Genomic DNA, 21664 nt, shown 5'->3' on the forward strand with positions numbered 1-21664 from the left:
CTTGACCATGTCTACATGCCTATAAGCATTAGAAATTTGCGTTAACGAGCAGTTGGACAAGTGTACCTAATAAAGTGGCCGGTGAGTGTATATGTGTGTGTGTGTGTGTGTGTGTGTGTGTGTGTGTGTATAAAATGGATCAAATTAAAAATACACTGAAGACTGAAGAGGGTTTGCTGTTTTTGGTCTAGCAGCTATAACTAAGAACACTGACCAAGATTAGCACAGTTTAAAATAAGGTATGTGCGAGAAGAGCTACAGTCATGCTAAGCCAAAAGAGCAGAAACAGAAACAGATGCCACACACGCCACAATTACACCCATGCAGTACAGTTACAAAGCCTAATTTTAGATAGAACATGCCTTTATGCGAAAATAGCAGTAATTGCAGAAGGCGTTGGTGAAATAAATGTACACATATAGATATATAAAAAAGTAGTGCAGCTGCCTTTTCTTGCACTTAGGTCATTCTCGTCATGCAGTGCCTACCGTTTGAGCTCTGTGATTTTATGATTAAAGGCAGCTAAAAGAAAACATAAGGCTTTAAACGTCTGGTCAAATCCAGGCCCTTTATTAAATATCTTAACATATGATAAGTAAGTGAAAAGGATGGGAATTTAGATTACCTGCGAAAGAGGTTCTTGAAGTTCTTTTTTGCCCAAAACATTTTTTGTCCTCTCCAAAGTAAACTAATTTAAAATGTATGTTTTTTTGGTTTTTTTTAAATCATACTATGTTTTTTTTAATCTTCAGATGTGTAATTATTTTGTCTAATATATTAAGGTTTAACAGAACGTAAAAAGGTACTGCATAACTTGAATGACCCATTTAGGGGTAGCTTTTCACTCTTATCATGACACTCTTATCGTAACACCGTTTTACTGTGTGGTCTCACACCTGGTCATGCATTTGAATGAGAAACTTAAAACTTTACATTAATTTGATACGAAAAGCTTAGAGACACACATTCCCACTTCCCAGCCGCTGTGAAATCAGTGATTATAGTTGTGTAAAACCTGTCTGAGCAGCATAGCGCAGTTTGAGCTGCAGCAATACAGCTATACTGCACGTCTACCTGAGAGAGAGAGAGAGAGAGAGAGAGAGAGAGAGAGAGAGAGAGAGAGAGAGAGAGAGAGAGTGCGCTTCAAGTGCAGCTTTCTGGGTTGGCAGCAGAGCGCGCGAATAGAACGTGGCACGCGGAATATTGGCCAAAATTACCGCGAACTCAAACATCAGGAGACGCTCAGAGGGAAGCGAACGAGAACGGTCGACAACGCCTATTTCTCTGAAAAGCTCAATTTATTCGGTAAGTCTTCGTGTTTACATTAATTCCACGCAGCTGTATATTCGTTTTCCTTAACGACTTTACCGAACGCTTTCCCAATAGAATGCGTTAGTTTTGTTTAACAGACATTTTTTAACGTACATTCACCTGTGACTTCACCTATGACTAAAACTCTTTTCACAACTTTAAGAGGTTCCGCGCCGGTCATGCTCGTAGGATATCTTTACGCATTTGCGGGCTTGCACGTCGTTTTGGTTGATTTTTGTCAGTTAAGCGTAAAAAGCACGTCGATATGTTTACATCGAACCCATTTCGCTGCGTCTGCTGCGCGCGAGCGGGTGCCGCAGTTTCTGTCGTTCGTTATTCACAGCAAAACCTGTGTGTTTTCAGGAAAGTTCCGCAATTCGTCAGTTCTCCTTTAGTTGTTTTTTTGCAGGTTAATTAGAAGTTCTAAGTGTAGTGAACAAACGCGCGTTGTTGAATTACGTGGGAGAGTGGTCAACAATATGCAAACGGGTAAATCCTTGCTGGTAATAAACATTGCGTATAGATGCTCACAGGCTTTGCGGTTATTGAATTTGAAATGTTTTCGTGTGTGAGTGTTTTTAATTTTTTTTGCATTCTGTGACATCATGGACCACCTGTAACCCAAAGCTGGGACATGTTTAAAACATTGTAAGGATTTTGTTTCGGCATCTGTAACTTGGTGGGATTTGTTCAGGGTGACTAAAACGCATAAATATAATAATCCCATATTTATGATCTTCAGGTAGAGATGTACTGTATATAGGCTGCCTAAATTCTGAAAAGGGTGCTGCTAGTTAAACCTAGTTAGTTCTGACACTAATAAAACATTTTCTCCTCTATAACTAATAGTCTAGCATTTCTAAAAGATGCATTTCAAAAAGACCATCAGTCCCCATCAGATCAGGGTTGATCTTTTTTTTTTTTTTAGATGACAACATTTATATATAACATATACATACACACACACACACACACACACACACATATATATATATATATATATATATATATATATATATATATATATATATAGATATATATATATATTATTATATATATATATATATATATATATATATATATATATATATATATATATATATATATATATATATATATATATATACACACCTGAGTGTTATATAATAACTGTTAATAAATGTTAGTAATAACTGTTTGCACTATTCTTATAGATTTCAGCATTTGATAAATTTTTAAACTTGTTTTAAAACTTGGAACTTAACTTGTATTTATTCTAGAACTTTTCCTTAAATGCTCTAAACCTGTAATTTAGTGGTCACAGTATTGTTTGAAAGGCCATTATTTCTTATGTAACAATCAATGATTGTTGCGCTAACAATACATTCCATTGTTTAGTTGTTGCATTCTATGTTATTTTTTTTACTTATCAAAGAGGAAAATGGTTAGAAGTTTTTGTTGTCAAATGTGGTCAGTTTGTATTGTGCGTCCACCTCTTAATGTAATTGTAATCACCACACCATTGTGTTTTAAGGAGTTTATCTACTTTTTCAGTAGACGACGATGTTGTGGCATCAGTAGACAGAATATAGCAAAACTGACCTTGATCTCTGTGGTTCCCATAGAAGATGAGCACAAAGAAGCCCGGACACTGTGTTTGTGTCAGTGTCTGTACAGTATGTGTGTGTGTGAATTCAACCCACGGGCTAAAACACCACCCACCACCTCTGTTCAAAACACCATCCTGTTCTCCAGAGCTCTTAGCAGGGCCTGTCATCCCTTTATATAACATAACACCTGGCCCACCTCCACCCCCAGCCAACTCCCGCACTGCACCAGAGGTGATAAACAAGAGCACCCCCACTGCAGATTTCCCAAAAACTAAATCAAAACAATTCACTTGTATAATGGCTGACCACTCGCCACAGTAGTTGGAGGTGTCAGATCTAGCCCCATCTTTCTATTTTTGCTCAACAACCTGTTGATCAGTTGTGGTGTAGATGGAGGCAGCCAAAAATACAACGGAACCAATTATAATCCAGTGGTTGGCTGTTAAGAGTGTCAGAGTTTTGGCCATTTCTGAGTGATGATTTATTTTTGATATAAACTGCCATTTTAAAAGATCAGTAAGCTTTTAATTCAGATCAAATGCATTATTTAGGAATGAGCATGTGAAACTGAAGCTTGTAATCATTTTTTCACAAAATTACTATTTCTGATGAAATAAAATGCAGCATTGGTGAGCATAAATTTTGCATAAGTTTTTTTAAATCATATGCAGCGTGTACAGTATGTGTTTGTTTATGTGGAACTTTATATTTAAATTGGTTTAATTCAAATTCATTGTTTAAATCAAATTATTTGGGGTTTTAAAATGGGTTTATAATACGTCAATATATAGTGATTATAAATTTATTCTAATAAAAAGGTCAAAATGGTAATTGGGCTACAAAGCGTCTGGGGAAAGAAGAAACGAGAAATTATAATTAAATTATGTTTTAATCCACAAACAACAAATGACAAATTCATTGGTCAAAAGTTTTATAAAGAGAGAAAGTGAAGCAGTTATTATTAATAATACGGCAATAATTTAATGTTGAGTGTGCAATAGAATTCAAGTTTTAGTTGTGAATAATGGAGACATACAATGACAGAAACCATACAGCTTCGTCATTAAGCACTGTCATAACCTGATTTAGATTTAATTATCTACATGAACATATCTATAAAATAAGCGCTTAACACTTATGTCACTGTTGCTGTAGCCAGGGGAGACAGCTTTTATCATGGGAGAAACGTCACTGAGATGCAGCCTGTGTATGTTTGAGATAGCAAGATTTTGTCTGCTTTATTTCTGTCTAAATAGAAACCTCCAGTTGACACCAAATTCCCCGGAGCTGCATCTAAGCATAAAATAAGAGGACGAATATCTCTGTGTCTGTGTGTGAATGAGAGAAACAGAGAGGCGAATAGAGAGAGAGATTGGAGTAAAAAAATACAGAAGATAAATAATAGGACTGAATCTACAGTTTCTGAGTTTATTGGGGACCTTGTTTAAAAAAAGCATCACACGCGACACATGCCCTCATGACCTAGATTCATGCCCCTGGAGTGTCTCAATCTGTCCTGTCTCCTGACAAAAAAGACACTTATTTAGAAACTGATAACTTTATTTAACATGAATATGAGCCGCATTCAACTGGTGCAAATACATTTACTGTTGAAAATTTTACATTTATATTCTATTTTGTGTGAAAAAACATACATAGAGAAATCAATAACTTTCTTTTCATTGATAAAAGGGGTGGTTGACTGTTTTTTTTCTAGACTTGATTGTGTTTATAGGGTGCAGTCCAACATGTGTTAATGCTTATTTTTAAAAAAAAAAACAACAACAACATTATTTTTCACATAATTTACCTTTTTTCCACACTGCTTTGTCCTTTCTTTGAAAGATGTGCTGATCATTTACTCTCAGTGTTGCCAGATTGGTAAACGTCCAAGTATTCTACCAGAAGCTCATAATTATTGTAATTGAAAGAAAATGATCTAGACCAACAACCTGAAACCACAATATATAAATAAATTGGCACACCTAAGTGGGATGGTTCACATTCCACCTCTGAGACGCAGAATCCTGCGTGTTTCCAGATGTTGAGGGGATCTGTTTGTGGGACAAATTTGATGCAGCCATGGACCGAACATGCTGTAACATGTTCTATGTTCAAAACTTATGTAATGAGTTAGTACATCATGAATTCATCTTCCAAACCGACTTTTTGCCTTATCCCAAATCACTACAGTGTACTTATAGTAAGTGCTTATATTCTAGTTAGATGAATTACTATAGAAGTCCTATTATTAAAATTGACCAACTTTTAAAGTTTCACAAAATACTTAAGTCATCATACATTATTGATCGTACATCGTACAGAGGTCTAAAGTATTGTACAAACATGTTAAGTAAGCGTACGTCTGGCAACACTGTTTCCTCTTTTTATGCAGCCCCTCCCTCGATGCAATGGGCTCAGATTGGTTAGCTAGCCCAGTGTGGCCCAGATTGGCTAAACCGCCTCCAGCTTGTGTCTAAACATCCCACCCCTCAGCTCAGCGCATGTGCTATGGTTGTGTTGTAAACAGTGATGATTGACACACAGAGAATATTAGTGAAGAGGATTGCACAGATTGCACTGCTCTTAATGGAAATGTTTTTTTGGGTTTTTTTGGTATGGTATGATTGTTGTTGTCTCATACTTTTAGATATCAAAAGTATATCTGTTAGCTTTTCATGTATGGTTTTATCCCGATTTAATACAGTATGCCAACTGCACACGCGTCCATATAGCTGTGTGAAAAAAAGCGTAATTTTAACAGTTCATTTGAGCTGAGCTGAGAGAGATGCAGAGCAGTGCGAAGTGAAGAACGAGATGAAGAACCGCTCCTTTAGAACATCGGTATTGAAACTTTCAAATCCATTACATTTCTTAGAAGACAAACGGTTTTCTTCGTTGCATATCACCGGGGATGGGGTTTATCGGGGTTCTTGACGTAAAGAATGTAACCAGCCTGATCTCATGGCAATTCGTACATAATTTACGAGGTGGCTAATTTGTACAAATTCATACAACCTCACTCATACAAATTTATAAGATTTTTGCTAAATCGTACATATTTTACGAGTTGTCAATTCGTATGAATTTGTATGAATGACCTACGCTTAACCCCGCCCCTAAACCTACTCGTCAGTGGGTTTTTAGGCATATCATACAAAATCGTATGAATTAGCCACCTTGTAAAATTAATTGGTTGTGAGACTGTGTTGGATGCAACTGGTTGTAGTCCCTTACCAGTTGTTTTTGTAGGCGTTAAACTGACAGAATTTTGAAAGACGATATCTCTGTTTGCATTGAACCTTCAGTGCTGCAACATTACACACTGAATAACATTAAAAAAGTGAAATCGCAATCAACCACCCCTTTAAGGAAAGTAATTCGGGTTCAGAGAGTGACTGTTTATCCAATGTCAGATATAAAGGGGAATGTAAAATGAAGATGTTAATTAATATTTCACCCACCCACTCATTCCATGTAGTCAACATTTCCATCATCATCTGGGGATGCATTAGTCCATGCAGGTCTAATGGAGTTGTGCTCCGGTCAGTGGATTTGAGTCATTAGTTTTACACAAGTCTAAGAGACATTAAAGCACCATGTCTGTGTAATACTTCCAGTTACAGTAGATAATAGTTCTCTTAAAGATTCCATTTATTTTTAATATTAACATTAGCTTGAGTGCAGTTTAATTAGATGTTCAGCAGGATTTCATTTATCATATTTCTTTTTTATGTACTGTTGGTCTTCATACAGTTGAGAAAATGGAGTCTCTGTTTTTGCAAACCAGGTCTTGTATTGGTTTTTAATTAGAGTTTTTGCTTGAATTGTGTCTTGTTTTAGGTTTAGATTTATAGTTTGAAAACATAGTTTGGGTTAGTAGCGATAATATGGAAGCCTGGTGTTGTAATGTGAAAAGCTCGGAGGGAAATGTTTTATCATATTACCAGCATTCAGGAGTTATTGCTTGCTGCTAACATACCCATCACCGATTCCCAAAACCAGCTTTAGCTCAGCAAGAGAGCAGTCTGATGTAAGACATCCAAGTTAGAACTAGAGAATTTGAGACTTCTCTTGAGAAGTGTTGTTGTGGTTCTCTCACTGCAAGCTAATACTTGAAAAGCAGCCATGGAATAAAACAGAGCAACATCTTTGCTTTTATAGTCTGTTGGAATCCAGAAGCTATTGCTTTTCCCTCCTTTTTTTGTTGCCTGGGAAACGGTGTTATCATGAGGCGGGTGCTTGTTGTTAAGTGATCCACCCTCAATGTTTTTCGGTGGAAGCATGCCCAGAGCAGCCAGGAAATGAAGTTAACTGAGCAGTTCTCTTTGTTCAGTGCCGTGGCATATCTCAATTCTCTCATGTCTGTGAAGAACATTTTCGGAGAATTATGGGATGCGCAGAACTTTCTAAAAACAAATAACTTTCTTTTATTACTGACAATACAAAGCCCTCCTAATTTCCAACTTCAGCTGCCTGTAGAGATCATTTTTCACGATCCAGTCCATTAGAATAATCAATTTATGATTGAGTGAGTGATTGATTGATACTTAAAGACTTATTTGGAGGAAACAATGCATTGCTTTATGTTTTGCTTTATGTTTTTCTTCAATTAATAGTTGCATTATCTTTATTAACTGTACAGTATATTTGGTATTATGCATTTTTGCCACCAAATTTAGCCTTAATTGTTTTGTGTCCTGCAGTTCAATGCCATGCACTAAAAGAGAGAAAAACCTTCAAATGTTTCTTTGTTGTTGATTGTTTTGATGTGAGTTTTCACACTGTGTTTTCTCTGAATCTGAGCACAGTTGAGCTAAACCCATCTGTCAGGTGACAGATTGTAATCTAAGAAACTTTATTTTGGTCATAACTCAGTTTTGAAACTGCATTTTGGAGGGGGGGGTTTCACATCACAAGAGTACAGTGTGATTAAACGTCCAATTGTTTACTTGCGTTTGCAGTGCTGCGCAATGACCAGCTCCTCTCCTCTTGAATCCACGAGCCCAACAACTGCTGGCCGCACTGTACTGTACCACTGCATTTATGTATGACTGTAACCAAGGCAACAAACAACATAAGGAACAGAATGGACAGATTAACCGACTGGGTGTGAAGCGAATCCAGTGTTCTTAGTACGCACATAATTCTTCCAATTAGCCTTTCCTTTCCACAACGCAAATATTTTTGTGAAGGTTCTGTCTGCCCCAGCTTGTGGCACTGTGGAGGTATTATAGACAGGTAAGATAAGATGCACTGCCCTCTTTGAAGCTTGTATTGTGCTCTTTGATGTTGTCCGCCGAGTCTCAGGAATGTTTTCACACATTACATATATGACCGTTACACTACAAAATAGTTTTCATTTAATAATCGATAGTATAGTTTTAATGTGGATGAAATCTGTTGAATTATTGTGTGGTGAGTTCCAGCATTATGATTTGTGTCAGAATTCTCCTTGGTGTGCCATCAGAGGGAGTTTTTTTGTGTGTGCGTCTTGGTGCTGTACTAAGCCATCTGGCACCTACTGTTTCACCACAGCTTGATAAGATTCACCCTTTGAAGAGACCTATAAATCCTGCTGTCTGTTAGGCCTGTGGTGTCCATCTTCAGACCTCTATCTCTAGAAATCTGGTGTGTTGCATTATTTAATAGTGGAACGTGAGACATGACATGTTTTTGACAGATAATTCTGTTCTCAGGAGCTTGTGTTCCTTTGCTTTTTAAATATATTTTAGATTGATTTTGGTAACAGTGTTGGCAGAAAAGGGATTCAGATACACATTTCTAAGGTCATATACCTTCCTCAGATTATTTGCTTTATTATTGCGTAATACTTTTTTCCTTTGAACACGGGAAGAGTTTTTTCATAAAAATTTCAAAGCTGCTGTAGATATCTGTTGCAGTTAAGCTGGTTTAGTTTAAAAGTTAATAATATAATTATAATATGTTTAAAAGCAACTGTGTGTGTGCTGTTTTATTTATTTTCTGGTTTTCCTACAGTAAATTAGCAAGAACGCTATCTTGCACATTTTGATCATGGAAAAGATAAGGCTGCATTTCTAGCAGGTTTACTTTGAGAATTGAAAAATCTTCAGAGGAAAAGTAATAGATTAAAAGAAAGTGCAGTAAAAGTTCTCATCACTGTACTGATGGTTAACTGTGGAGGAGTGACAGCTCAGATACATTAACTAAAATCTGGCTTTGTGTTTGTAAAGAGAGGTTATTTTTCCTTTTTCTTTTCAAACAGTTCAAATGTATTACTTTTTAAAAATCACTTTGACAAGCTCCCAGAAATAGACAAAAAAAAACCTTATTTAAAAATCCGAAAATAGCCTGTTAAAAGGTGTATTTTTCATTTTAACATGCATTACTTTCACTGCACATAATGAATCCAACTATATTTCATGATACAAAACCATTGCAAAGAATATTGTGGATAATGTGGTAAATAACAATAGATAAAAATGCTTTTGCTGTGTTGGAAATGATAAACAAATAAATGAATTGTGAGCTCACTGTAAATGAGTTGTGTGCTCTGAATATAGATTAGCTGGGGTCATATAGGGTTTATGCAAATTTAATTCCTCCTCCTGATTTATGTAAATCAGTGGGGTATTTATCTAATGTATTACCACAATTGAGTGTAATATCTCATAAAGATTGTAAGCTTGAGGTCTCAGATCCTTTTCTAATGTCCATCATTAGTGCATAGCCCTGTGGAAAGGTCAGTTTAACAACTGGTCTCTGGAAAGAACACAAGAGCATTAGCAATCCTACATCTGACTTTCAAACTTGACAGTTTTTTATTGAAAGGCTTGTACGTTTCATCCACATTTTAAAAATTGAAGTGTAAAGTATTACTTGAAAAAAATATCCCAGACTATTGATTTCTTTGTTGAGGTGTTTCAAGGCCATTTACTTAAATGGGTGTAATCAATAATTTTCTTTTAGACTCAGAAGCTGCATTAAAGTTTGCAGATCATCTTTTTTATGCATCTGGATAAGGCATCTGCTGTAAACATGACAAATATGGCTTTGAAGTTTAATAAATTTAGTCATCTAGTGGTTTTGTGTTATGGCAATAGTATAAAAAGGGCTGACTGTACATTATCCAACTTATTACTCACTAAATCAATAAATACTTGTATGTAACATTGACTTATGTTTATTTTATTTTATTTTTTAATTTTTTTATTAAACTGTATATTATATTAAAGCTTTAACTAAAACAAAAAGACAATCAGCCCAGCAACAAGACAATATCCTTTAAATAAGTTCTTTAAATAAATAAATAAATAAATACATAAACAGATAAATAAGATGCAAGATGATAGAGTGCCATGATTGTCAAATCAGAATCAGGTAGACTAGAGATCTAAGCAAAAGAAGTGTTTATAATGTCCGTGATTATGAGCAATAATTTTTTGTCATATGACTGGGGACAATTCCCTTGTTTTTAATCAAGCTTCAGCTTTCATGGCCAGCGTACATTTACAACACACAGCCTAATGCTATGATTGTGCCAAACGAGAGACACAACAACATGATGCACCATCAATTAGATTACTAAGTACCCATTTCTAAAAATAAATCCATCCATATGAATGTGTTTTGATAAATAATGCCTGTCTCCGTTTGTTGACTCACAGCTAATTGATGTTATGTCTCTTCATTTGTTTGATTGCTACAAGAGAGCATGTTTTTTAGCTAAGAGGAGAATAAAACACACTTATTATGGCCGATGGAGGCTTGATGGCCAATTTAGTGTAGCAAATGCTCAAATGGCACTTTGCTAATTGAATGTAGACAGACTCATAATGGAATTCTAGGACAATTTGTAACAGGGTTGTTGTAAGACATTGACATCTATCTCTTTGTTCCATCTGTCTGTTTCGAAATTTCTTTAGCTTTTTCTTGTCTGTTTTGTGCATGTTTACCGATATTTTTTATTTGCTTAAGGGACATTTTATTGCTGAAATGTTGTACTTATAGTTTAAGAGACTTAATTGAGCTCTTAGTTATGTTTGTTTAGCTTTTAGAAACAAAAATAGATAATACTTAATAGCAAAGTATTATATTTCTGGAATCTCTAACTTTGATGTTTTGGCAAATCTGAGCATAGTTTGAGACACCGTTGATCTTTTTCTCAAGGCAGAAGTCTTCACGTGCTCTCTTTAAACTCATTGAAGATCTCATTTATGTTTTATCTTTCCGATGAGTGCTTTCAGATAATGTTAAATCCATAGCACAGTTATTTAGTCAAGGTGAACTCATGCCATCACATGAATGAATCCAAACATCATTATATGTTTGAACAGTGCTGGTCCTGAAACCTTTCTAAAATCTTATTTGATGTTAAGCTCAGTAGGCTGCTTTAGTTAGGAACACTATATGGCTTTGCGGAATGTCTTATAGAAAAGGCTGAGTGACAGCAAATGTAGACACGGCTGGCAGCTCTGCAGAGAGAGAGCCAAACAATGCCCAAGGCTTCAAACCGAATGTTCAGCTTTGCAGAGCACAGACAGCTTCCACGGCGAGGAGACACATGCATGCACACAAAAACTGAAGCGTGATTGCATAATTTATCAGAGACAAGGTAAAGGGGTTATATTTTGTCTATAGATTTCTAAAGACCAAATATAAGAAGCAGAGATGACCCTATAATCCAAAGAAGATTTAGAAGAGCGTTTAAATGTGTTATCTCCCCGCTGATGGAAGCTGGAGTAACTCCTCAGCAAAAAAAAAAATCATTTACAGATTTGCTCACCAGAAATGTGCTTAAAAATGAGAACAGATTTCCTTGGTGTCCTCGCATCTGCCCTTTTTTGACTTCTGCTGCCAAAGAAAAAGTGCAACTGCCCCTGAGACAGTATTGTCCAAATTATTCTTTTATATATTTATTGTTACCTAATGGACTCCATTCAGTTTTATTACTTGCAATAATTGCATTTTTTGCATGTACCTAAGTCGTGATAAGATAAGAAATTTCTAAATATTTCTGTGTGAACATTTCTTGCTATATTGTTCCAAGACAAACTGAATTATGCTTTTAAAATTCATTTAGTGAATTTTTTTTGTAATGCGTTGACACAGAAATGTCCAGCATGAATGTAACTGAGCTTTTGATCATATATTTATTTTAGTTGAATAGACCTTGGTCAGGTTAGATGCCAATACTGAAATTTGGCCATCAATTAGAGATGGCTGGTTTTTGCTCAAAAACCTGTGATTGGCAACCTACTTTTTGTTTTATTTTAGCCGATCTATTGAGTTTCATACAAAACTAATTGCAGTCATTTCAAAAGATGCGATTTGAGTGGAAATATTATGAAGCAGGACATTAATAAAGGCCACAAACGGAGCATGCTGAAGATAAATAAAATGCTGGACAAGACAGTACAAAGCTAGATTCACTGTGTGTGCAATATTGGAAGAAAACATTGAAAATATTGAATTGGGAGTGGGGGTATCTGTGTATCTCTGAAGAGAACGTAGAAGTTTTTGTTTTACCTGTATAATGGAAATAGTGTTTATAAGCACATCAGTGAACATTAGGCTGTGAGTGACATATAGTCTTCACACTCGCACAAACTGTCCTTTTCACTAGACAAAAATATGAGTTGAAAAAATTACATTATAATGTAATTATTACATTATGATTTTTTATCAACCTTTTGTCTAGTAAAAGTTTTTTTTGTTTTTTTTTTGGAATTACAGAAATACTGTCGGCTGAACAATCGTGTTGTTGATAAACAACAGGCACAATCCATTATACACGCTGTACTTGCATCTGGTATTGTTCGATCCCTCAGACTCATTTTCATTCATGTCAAAAATTGAATGCGATTATCAATAGACCTTACCCGAACTAAGATGAAATTTTAGATGAAACATGGTTTTAAAATCAAAATGGGAATAGTAATACCTGTTACAAAAAATACTAACAAAGTGAAATCAATAACAATGAATAAAAAGCAAGCCACAGGCAAATAGAGTTAATCAAAATGGTAGCATGCGCACTAAACATTCCCAATTTAGTTTTTTAAACATCTCTTCTCCAAACTGTCTTTAAAGTGCTTCTCTGCCCTCATTACCATGCATGTATTGGCCTTGCAAAGCCAGTGTCTCCTGCAATCATAGGGGCCAAGGGGAGATTAATTAGAGACCTTGGTGCTCCTGTGACGGGCAAAGCAAACAGCCTCTCGCTCAGCCTGTAATTTATGTAATGCCTCCTTTACTGTGGATATCAGGAATGGCCTTTTTTTGGTCGATACTCTGGCGCTGGGTGGTAATGATGCTTCAGTCTGCTCTCCTGCCTTTTCTGGACTATTCTGGGAGAGTGGAGGAGAGAAAATAGGATGTTTTTGTACTGTAACATCAAACAAAGAGTTTCAGAGTAAGTTCAAGCCCAGCAGAGTTCAGAGGCGTGCAGTGCATATGAACTATTGTGCTGGTTTTGTCTTGATTCTTTGTTAATGTTGAAAGCCCGATGCCTTTAGAGACAAAACTCTTGTCATATTATCCAGTGGAGCTTCAGTGTGATTGAGGACTGTCATGGCGTTTGGCAAATTGTTGGGTCAGACCCGAGTAGCGGTGCAATTGTACTGCCAGCCTGATGTGTAATTGCTTGTTTGTGTGGGGCCGTCTTGTTGTTTGTTTCAGTGCGATGCACTGCGATAGATAATGGCTGTCCTCCCAGCTCTCAAAACAGTAAAGCAACATTTTTAGAAGAATTGGCAACAGTTTTGAGAGTCTCTAGGCTCTTCTGTGAAGATTAAACTAACGGAGTGTCACATGATGTGCTGCACAAGGGGAATTTAACACTGGTAGGGGTCTGCGGGATTTTAGGCTCTGTGTGTAGTGCTTTTAGATTTGAGCACTTTGTTCTTCTTTGGTTGTTTCACTAGTTCTCTAGTTAATTTTAATGTTAAACCCTGTAGGGTTTATTACCCAAGGAATACCCCCTAGCAAACCTCTAAAATAAGTGCACGTTAAAGCAAGCACTAACACAAAGAGAAAATGCTAAGCCATCAAGCTTTCTAGTGCTTATATTAAAAAAATACACGTTTTTGATGGCCAAATGGTATTCATTTTAATCTAAAATCGACTGCAACCGAAGGAGCAACTGTTATTAAAAATTTCACTCATACATATATCATATTGCAGATAAAATGGGTCACAGCTTTGTTTTGTCTTACAGACATCATTTACCCAAAAATGAAATTTGTCATCATTTACTCACCCTCATGTCAAACTTGTACGCTTTTTTCTGGAACACAAGAGAAGATATTTTAAACCCTGGTGATGTGCTAAAAATCCTTTTACCTAATTTGGTGTTCTCTGTCAAAAACTGGCAGGCATCAATCTTTCATTATGCATATTATTTCTACCTGATCTGCGTATAATATGCATGCCAACAAATTTCTTATCATATGCACTGTATTATATGCATGCCTAACACGTGACCTGCGTGTGATATATTCACCAAAGTCCAATCAGTACCATGATTATTTTGTTGTAATATTTATATGCATTTTATTGAGACCTAGCTGATTGTTATTAAATCAGCATTTAAAAACATATATTTTCTGTTTGCGTAGATTTTGTATTTCTTTTTGAAACGGATTGATCATAGATCATTTGATTAGATTCCATACAACAAAGCTGTGCTAATTGAAGTAAACAAACCGACAAAAAGGTGGAATCTGATATTTGGTAATAATATAACATAACGACAAATGTATGGGCAAATTTTTGTAAGCTCTTCATTGTTTTGTTTTTTTTATTTAACCAAGTGAGTCCCAAAGAGCACAAAAATTAAAAGGAAAAAGGTAATGGTGTGAACATGAGTCAGTAAGTTTTAGTCCAATGCAAAAATATCAACTGAAAAAAAGAAAATCCTGAAGGTTAAGGTTTTAAGTACATTTGTCTGTGTAATTATAATCATAGGGGCCCAATGTCCCACTGACCTTCATTATGTGTAGAAATATAATGGTCATTCAGAATATGGAAAAAAATTCTATTCAGATTTGGAAGGATATGGGGGTGAGAAACGATGACAGAATTTTTCATTTTTAAGGAGACTATGTCCTAAAATGTTTTATTTTGAAAGTAGTCAAAATCACTCTTATTATTTGATATCCTAATACAATTAATTAGAGATGACTGTCATTTATCAATCTGAGGTCCCTGCTGTCTTTTCCTTCTGCTTGCTCTCAGATCTGTCATAAATAAGCATGATTACTGGATGTTCAAAGAATCAGAATTTTTCAGAGCTACTTCCTGTCACAAGTGGAAATTGTCACTTTTGGAATAAATTGTAGGCATTACTCATGTGTGGTTATGAGAGCGCTGTCTGCCAAATCTCTCTCTCCCCCTCTTTCTCGCTCACTTTTTCTCGCTCTCAGATAAATGAGAATTTATTCCTCCTCTTTGAGTTCTGGCTTAGACGGAGAGAAAAGCACAGGGTCGCGGAGCTCACTTGCAGCTCAATGGAAGAAAGAAAGAAACAACTGTGTGCATTTTAATTGTCAATGAATGAGCGGCATCTCAAGGCTTCACAGCAAAAGCTCTCTTCATAATTTATTAAATTCACACCATCACGAACACGCACATCAGTGGCGTTTTAAAACATACAAAATTAAAATGTGCACTCAAACATTCTCTGGTCATCAACGATATTGTACATTGAGAGCCTGATAATTTGCTTGGTAAGGTCGAACGTGGGGTACAGGATGATTAGACTTTTTTTGTCTCTACATTATAATTGTTTTGACAGTGTCTTATTTAATGTTTTTTTTTTTTTTTTGTTTAACAGTATATATTAATACAGTCTTTTATGGTCACTAAGGCTGTATTTTTTTGATCAAAAGCACAATGATATTATGAAACATTATTTCACTTTAAAATAAATTTTTAAATCTATATTAAAATTTCATTTATTCCTGTGAAGACAAAACAGTATTTTCAGCAGCTATAACTATTTGCGTTTCAAAGGAGCAGCTTAATATTTTTGTGGAAGCAGTGATAAAAAAAATTCAGGTTTGTATGATAAATTAAAAGTTTTTTTTCATTATATACTTAATACATTTTAATAGTATTTAATAGATTTTTTGCAACTATATGAAAGCATCCTTGCTTAATGAATGTTACAATTATTTAAAAATGAAAATACATCTCGCATACAACAAACCGCCACCTATTAGGTTCAAATATGTACACTTTAAGTACGTATATGTACTTTTAAGGTACATATTAACCTTAAAGGTACATATTAGTACATCCAAACAAAAATAATGACCTCAGTTGCTTAGAGAAGTAATAGCACCCCTCTCCTCAATAAATGTAATGGTTTGAGATGTCTATATCATTTGTTTCCATAACATGACTTTTGAAGGACTTTTTTGTGTGTGTTTGCTTTCTAGGGTAGGAGCAGCCATGCCATTTGGCTGTTTGACTCTGGGAGAGAAGAAGGACTACAACAGTCCTTCAGAGGTCACTGATAAGTATGACCTGGGACAGGTAGTGAAATCGTAAGTACTAATCTACGATTATGGCTTTGCATATGTTTAATGTAGCTTTTTTGTGCCAAATATATATGCCCCTAAATGATCTAATTTTAATGTAGTTTTTTCATGTGTAAATTAGATTCTGGATCACAGTTTTTTCTTTGTCGACTCAACAGCACTTTATATGTGTTTTTATCATCTTCGTTAACAGGGAGGAGTTTTGTGAAATCTTCAGGGCGAAGGACAAGAACACACTGAAAATGTACACCTGTAAAAAGTTCCTGAAGAAAGATGGAAGAAAAGTACGAAAAGCAGCCAAAAATGAGATCCTCATCTTGAAAATGTATGTTTTTCGTGCAGGATATTTATACAATCCACATTTTTGCAAAGAAAGGTGCCTGCAGATGGTGCTCAGTGTTGAAATTTGTTTAACAAGAGTAGCAGAATGCAGTCGACTCTTTACCATGCAAATGATTTTATTTTTGCAGATAGTCATGATTTCTTTCCACTTTCTACTCTGCTTCCTTTCACAGTGTCACAGTTTCTCTCTTGCTTTCTCTCTGTCTCTCCCCGCAGGGTGAAGCATCATAACATCCTCCAGCTGGTAGATGTCTTTGAGACGAGAAAAGAGTACTTCCTCTTTCTGGAGCTGTAAGTGCTTTGAGATTTTCATATGTGTGAGTGATTAAGAAAAGTACAAGTGGGAAAATGGGTACTTTTTTGCATTTTTGGTGTTAAGATTTAAAATTTAACAAATATATAAATCCTCTTTATTATTTAGACACCCTTAGGTTATTTTTTTCTTCAAGATGGATAGACATGTGGAATATAGAACACACTATTTTGTCTAAAATAAAGTGGAATATTTATTTATTATTTGAGATTGGGTTGTAGTGGAGATTTTTTTTTTCTTCTGTATCCTGTTAATATTGTAGAAGTTCGGTTAACAGATTAAGCAAATAATACACATTTGCAATGGTTTAAATGTTGACAGAATTGACTTTTTCTAGATGAACTATTTTAATGTAAAGATACACTTGCTTTTTGATCATTTACAAAGACATACAAAGAGAGTGTTGACTGAATATTTGGCTGTTTTTCATGTTCTTTTTACTTCAGGGCCACAGGAAGGGAGGTGTTCGATTGGATCTTAGACCAGGGCTACTACTCAGAGCGTGACACCAGCAATGTGATCCGGCAGGTGCTTGAGGCTGTGGCTTACCTGCACTCTCTTCACATCGTTCACAGAAACCTAAAGGTGACTTGGGGCTTTACTACCATCTAATGGTCTCCACTTGGTATTGCACCAGAACGCAGCCTCAGACTCAATATGCAGCATGCAACATTTCAGGGATTAGTTTAGGGATTAGATTAGATGAAGGATTAATTAATTTAATAATACATAAATTATAATTCTAGCAATCATACTATTATCAATGACGTTTTGCGTCTCTTTGTTTTTTAATTAAATATATAACATCTCTGATTCGTATAAAGACTTTGCAAGCTTATGTGTTTGAGGTTTTTTACAACTGATTACTTTTCCTCTCCCTGTCAGCTGGAAAATCTGGTCTACTACAACCGCCTGAAGAACTCTAAAATTGTAATCAGCGATTTTCACCTGGCCAAACTAGAAAATGGACTTATCAAAGAGCCATGTGGCACACCAGAGTACCTTGGTAAGAAAAAGTGTCTTCATATCTTCATATGTAACTTTACCGTATATTGTGAATTATGATTATTAATATAAATATAAGCCTACTGATAGAATCAAAATATATTAGTGACAATGATGTAAAACTAGTTATATAATAACAACCATATAGAAATAATAATACAGACACTGAATTGAAAACATGCCTATTTCTTCATTCCTGAATTGCATTTTAAAAATATGTAAAATATTTGTATATATTTTACTAAAGTGGACACAAGGTTGCACCACCTAAGATTGTAGTCATTACATAATAAATTAAATAATAAAATTAGCAAAAATATACCTAACTAACACGAATACCAACTTGTCTAAGAACAATATAATATAGCGCAGTGTTTTGCACTATTATATTTTATATTTGTCATCGACTCATTTCTCCTATAGCTCCGGAGGTGGTTGGCAGACAGAGATATGGCAGACCAGTGGACTGCTGGGCCATCGGGGTGATCATGTACATCTTGTAAGTTCATGTATCATTATTATTTAATTCACTGTGTCAGATGGTCCAACATAAAGAGCACAATAATTTCATTGTGCTCTTGAACCAGATCTTTCTTTAGTAACAGATCCCATACATGTCTGTTTTGCAGTCACTTGCCTGACGTTTTGTGTTCATCAGCATATACCTTCCATTTCCTGTTGTCACATTGCGTGTTAAACCATCATTGCCACCCTGTAAGTTTCTCTGCCTAATCCCTCCTCATCAATCACTTGTTGTTCATATGGTGTTGTAGTTTTAATTAACCCCTTGCCCTAGGAAGTTTTATTTCCAACAGTTTATATTTTTTTCCAACAGACTGTCAGGAAACCCACCTTTTTATGACGAGACAGAAGATGACGATTATGACAATCATGATAAGAACCTGTTCCGGAAAATTCTGTCAGGAGACTATGAGTTTGACTCACCCTACTGGGATGACATCTCAGATTCAGGTACAGTACAGAAAGCACTGTCCAGTAGGTGTGCTGTCAGAATCTAAACTGAACTATTTAACACATTTTTGCAGCAAAAAGCCTGGTTGCATGTTTAATGGAGGTAGATCAGGACCAAAGACTCACCGCACAGGAAGCAATCAATCATGAGTGGTACGGAGCCTTTGCTAGTAAAGAATCTACATTTTATAACTTATCTGCATTTTCATTAAAGAATAATTGCTATGAATCTTTTTTGTTGTTTTTGTTTAGGATATCTGGAAATGCAGCCTCAGACAAGAACATCAAAGATGGTGTTTGTGCTCAGATTGAGAAAAACTTTGCTAAAGCTAAATGGAAGGTAAGGTTTCAAATAAGCTTTTTATTCATCTCATCCTAAAATAATGTATTATGGTTTACACAAAAATATTCAGCGTTGATAATAATAAGTTACTTCAGTAGCATATTAGAATGAATTCTGAAGGATTATTTGACACTGAAGAATGGAATGAATTACATTACAAGATATATTTAAATATGTTTTGGGCTAAAATGCATTAATAATTAGAATTTTTTTTTTGTTAAACGTATTATATTAAAACATTATTATTACTTGTTATCCAGAAAGCTGTTCGTGTGACTACCATGATGAAGAGACTCAGAGCTCCAGATCAGAGTGACTCTGGAGCTTCTAGCCCTGCAATGGGAGCCTCAGGAGGACCTGTTACCCCCAGCACCACCCCTGTTCCCCTGGCTACTACACCAGTGCCTCCCCGCACCACCCTGGATCACCCCGAGGCCCAGACGCAGGAGGCCTTGGCTCCAACACGGTGTAATGGAGAGATACTGACATCCCAGCAGCGCAGTGGGGAGAATAGGGAGGAATAGAACGGCTGATTACATTCAGGCAAATATAGCGACAAATAAAGCAGCACCTACACACTACATATAAATTCATATTGAAATCTAATGGTGGAGAAAAGTTCAATTGTGCTTAAAAGCTTGATCGCCATTTTCATTTGTGCAAAATGCTGTAACCTAGGAAGACTTTAAAATGTAAATCCCAGTCCCCATAGTAGTCTTATCTGTATTTTCTTAAATAGCTTTATCAAAGAAATTTTATTTGTTACTTCTGAAGTTATACTCCGAAATTTACTTTCCATGGTTAATTAAAAACTGCCATCTTTTTAAGGTTATTTTACAAAATAAGATCCATTACCCAGATGAAGCTTATTTATGTAGTTCTTAGATTTACTTTAAAGCATTTCATTAAAAATATATGTGGTTATATTTATAACATGCTTAATATTTGCAAATGAACAAAGGAACATTAAAACATTAACAAAATAAACATAAAAAAAATACAGCCTCAAAAGAGGAATTTTAAACCATTAAATTATGACAATGAACAATCACAAACAAAAGAACAGATAACACAGCTTGGTTGGACTGAATGATTAAAATTCATATCAGTATCAGTGTCATAATATCGGCTAACCAGCAACTAAAACTGCTGCTGTACTTCATTGATGTACAAGTCATTGTTTTTGTCAATATATCATCATATCAATATAATATTACTCAGTGTTTTTGTACTGCTGAATCATGTTTCTTTTTCTTTTGCTGTACAATCTAACAAGAAATTATGTAGCTCTTTTTATTCAATCAGCCCTTATATCCATATTCTAAAGAGCACTGCATTTTATATAGAATACATCTGGTTTCGTTGAGTCTAAAGGTTTCCAAACGTTCTGTTAATGTGCAGTACAAACAAAGCAATATGAATATTGCTGTAATACTGTGAAACTGCTATACAGGTGATAAAATGTTCCTGCCATACTTCATACAGGTAGCCAAGCAATTTGCTCTCGATGGTTGTTTGTGTAATCGGTCTTATAGCTGTATATTATGTTCAGTTATTGTATTCTGCCTAAAACCCAGACCTTATTTTTACTGTCCATGCGGCGAGAGAGGAACGGAAATGTCCTTCAACTGCAAATCCTGCTGTAGCTCATGTCCATTACGGCAGTTATTTGTTGTTTATTGTTTGTTTTTATTGATTGTCTTTGGCATGGTCACGTGTTTATTTTTAAGCATTTGCTAATTATACTCCCCACTGTATATAGTTTCACTGAGTTTTATCTGGTAGTACTATCTCAGTAATGTAAAAGGAACTATACAGACGTACATTTTGACCTCTGTGTGCATTAGTCTGACCTTACCTTAAAACTATAATTTTCTCCCGTTTAGGCTCTGTAAACACTGAAATATATTTTCTGAGAAAAGTTTTCATAGAAGGCAGAGCAGAAAATCAAGTAACTGTGCAAATTCCGAGTAAAATGTGTGATTCATCATTTTCATGTATCAGCTCAGCCTAATGTGTTTGTCACTGTTTGTGGCTTCTGTATTTTGTTATTCGATATGCAGAATAAATGTTTTTGGACAGTGTATATTTCCATGGTTGTTCTTATTTCTGGTCCAGTACGAAATTTAAATAACATTTTGCTTACAGCCCTTATGTCCCCTGATTTACTGTAATATAGTGCATGTGTATTGGCTTAAATCATTATGGCTGCACAAAAAAATCCATATTACATGTAATGCTTTTATTTATAACCCATTTATAA

At 35.4% G+C, this 21664-nt stretch overlaps 1 protein-coding gene across 1 annotated transcript; it reads left to right on the forward strand.

Moving 5' to 3' along the window:
* The first annotated feature begins 1126 nt into the window (after window positions 1-1126).
* Window positions 1127-21487, forward strand: camkva (CaM kinase-like vesicle-associated a). The gene is made up of 11 exons (XM_043242006.1): window positions 1127-1305; window positions 16325-16432; window positions 16620-16751; window positions 16985-17059; window positions 17528-17666; window positions 17967-18087; window positions 18510-18585; window positions 18922-19058; window positions 19133-19211; window positions 19311-19398; window positions 19662-21487. Exons 2-11 carry the CDS (start codon window positions 16338-16340, stop codon window positions 19923-19925), a joined length of 1206 nt encoding a protein of 401 aa, XP_043097941.1. The 5' UTR covers window positions 1127-1305; window positions 16325-16337; the 3' UTR covers window positions 19926-21487.
* The last annotated feature ends 177 nt before the right edge of the window (window positions 21488-21664 follow it).

Source organism: Puntigrus tetrazona, chromosome 6 (assembly GCF_018831695.1).
Source record: "Puntigrus tetrazona isolate hp1 chromosome 6, ASM1883169v1, whole genome shotgun sequence".
Classification (NCBI taxonomy): Eukaryota; Metazoa; Chordata; class Actinopteri; order Cypriniformes; family Cyprinidae; genus Puntigrus; species Puntigrus tetrazona.

What these genes read in the sequence shown, in the direction of transcription:
- camkva (XM_043242006.1), top strand. Translation starts at nt 16,338, where the DNA reads ATGCCATTTGGCTGTTTGACTCTGGGAGAGAAGAAGGACTACAACAGT. An exon ending in CTGGGACAGGTAGTGAAATC is followed by an intron (nt 16,433 to 16,619) that starts GTAAGTACTAAT and finishes CTTCGTTAACAG; the next exon opens with GGAGGAGTTTTGTGAAATCT. An exon ending in TGGCACACCAGAGTACCTTG is followed by an intron (nt 18,088 to 18,509) that starts GTAAGAAAAAGT and finishes TTTCTCCTATAG; the next exon opens with CTCCGGAGGTGGTTGGCAGA.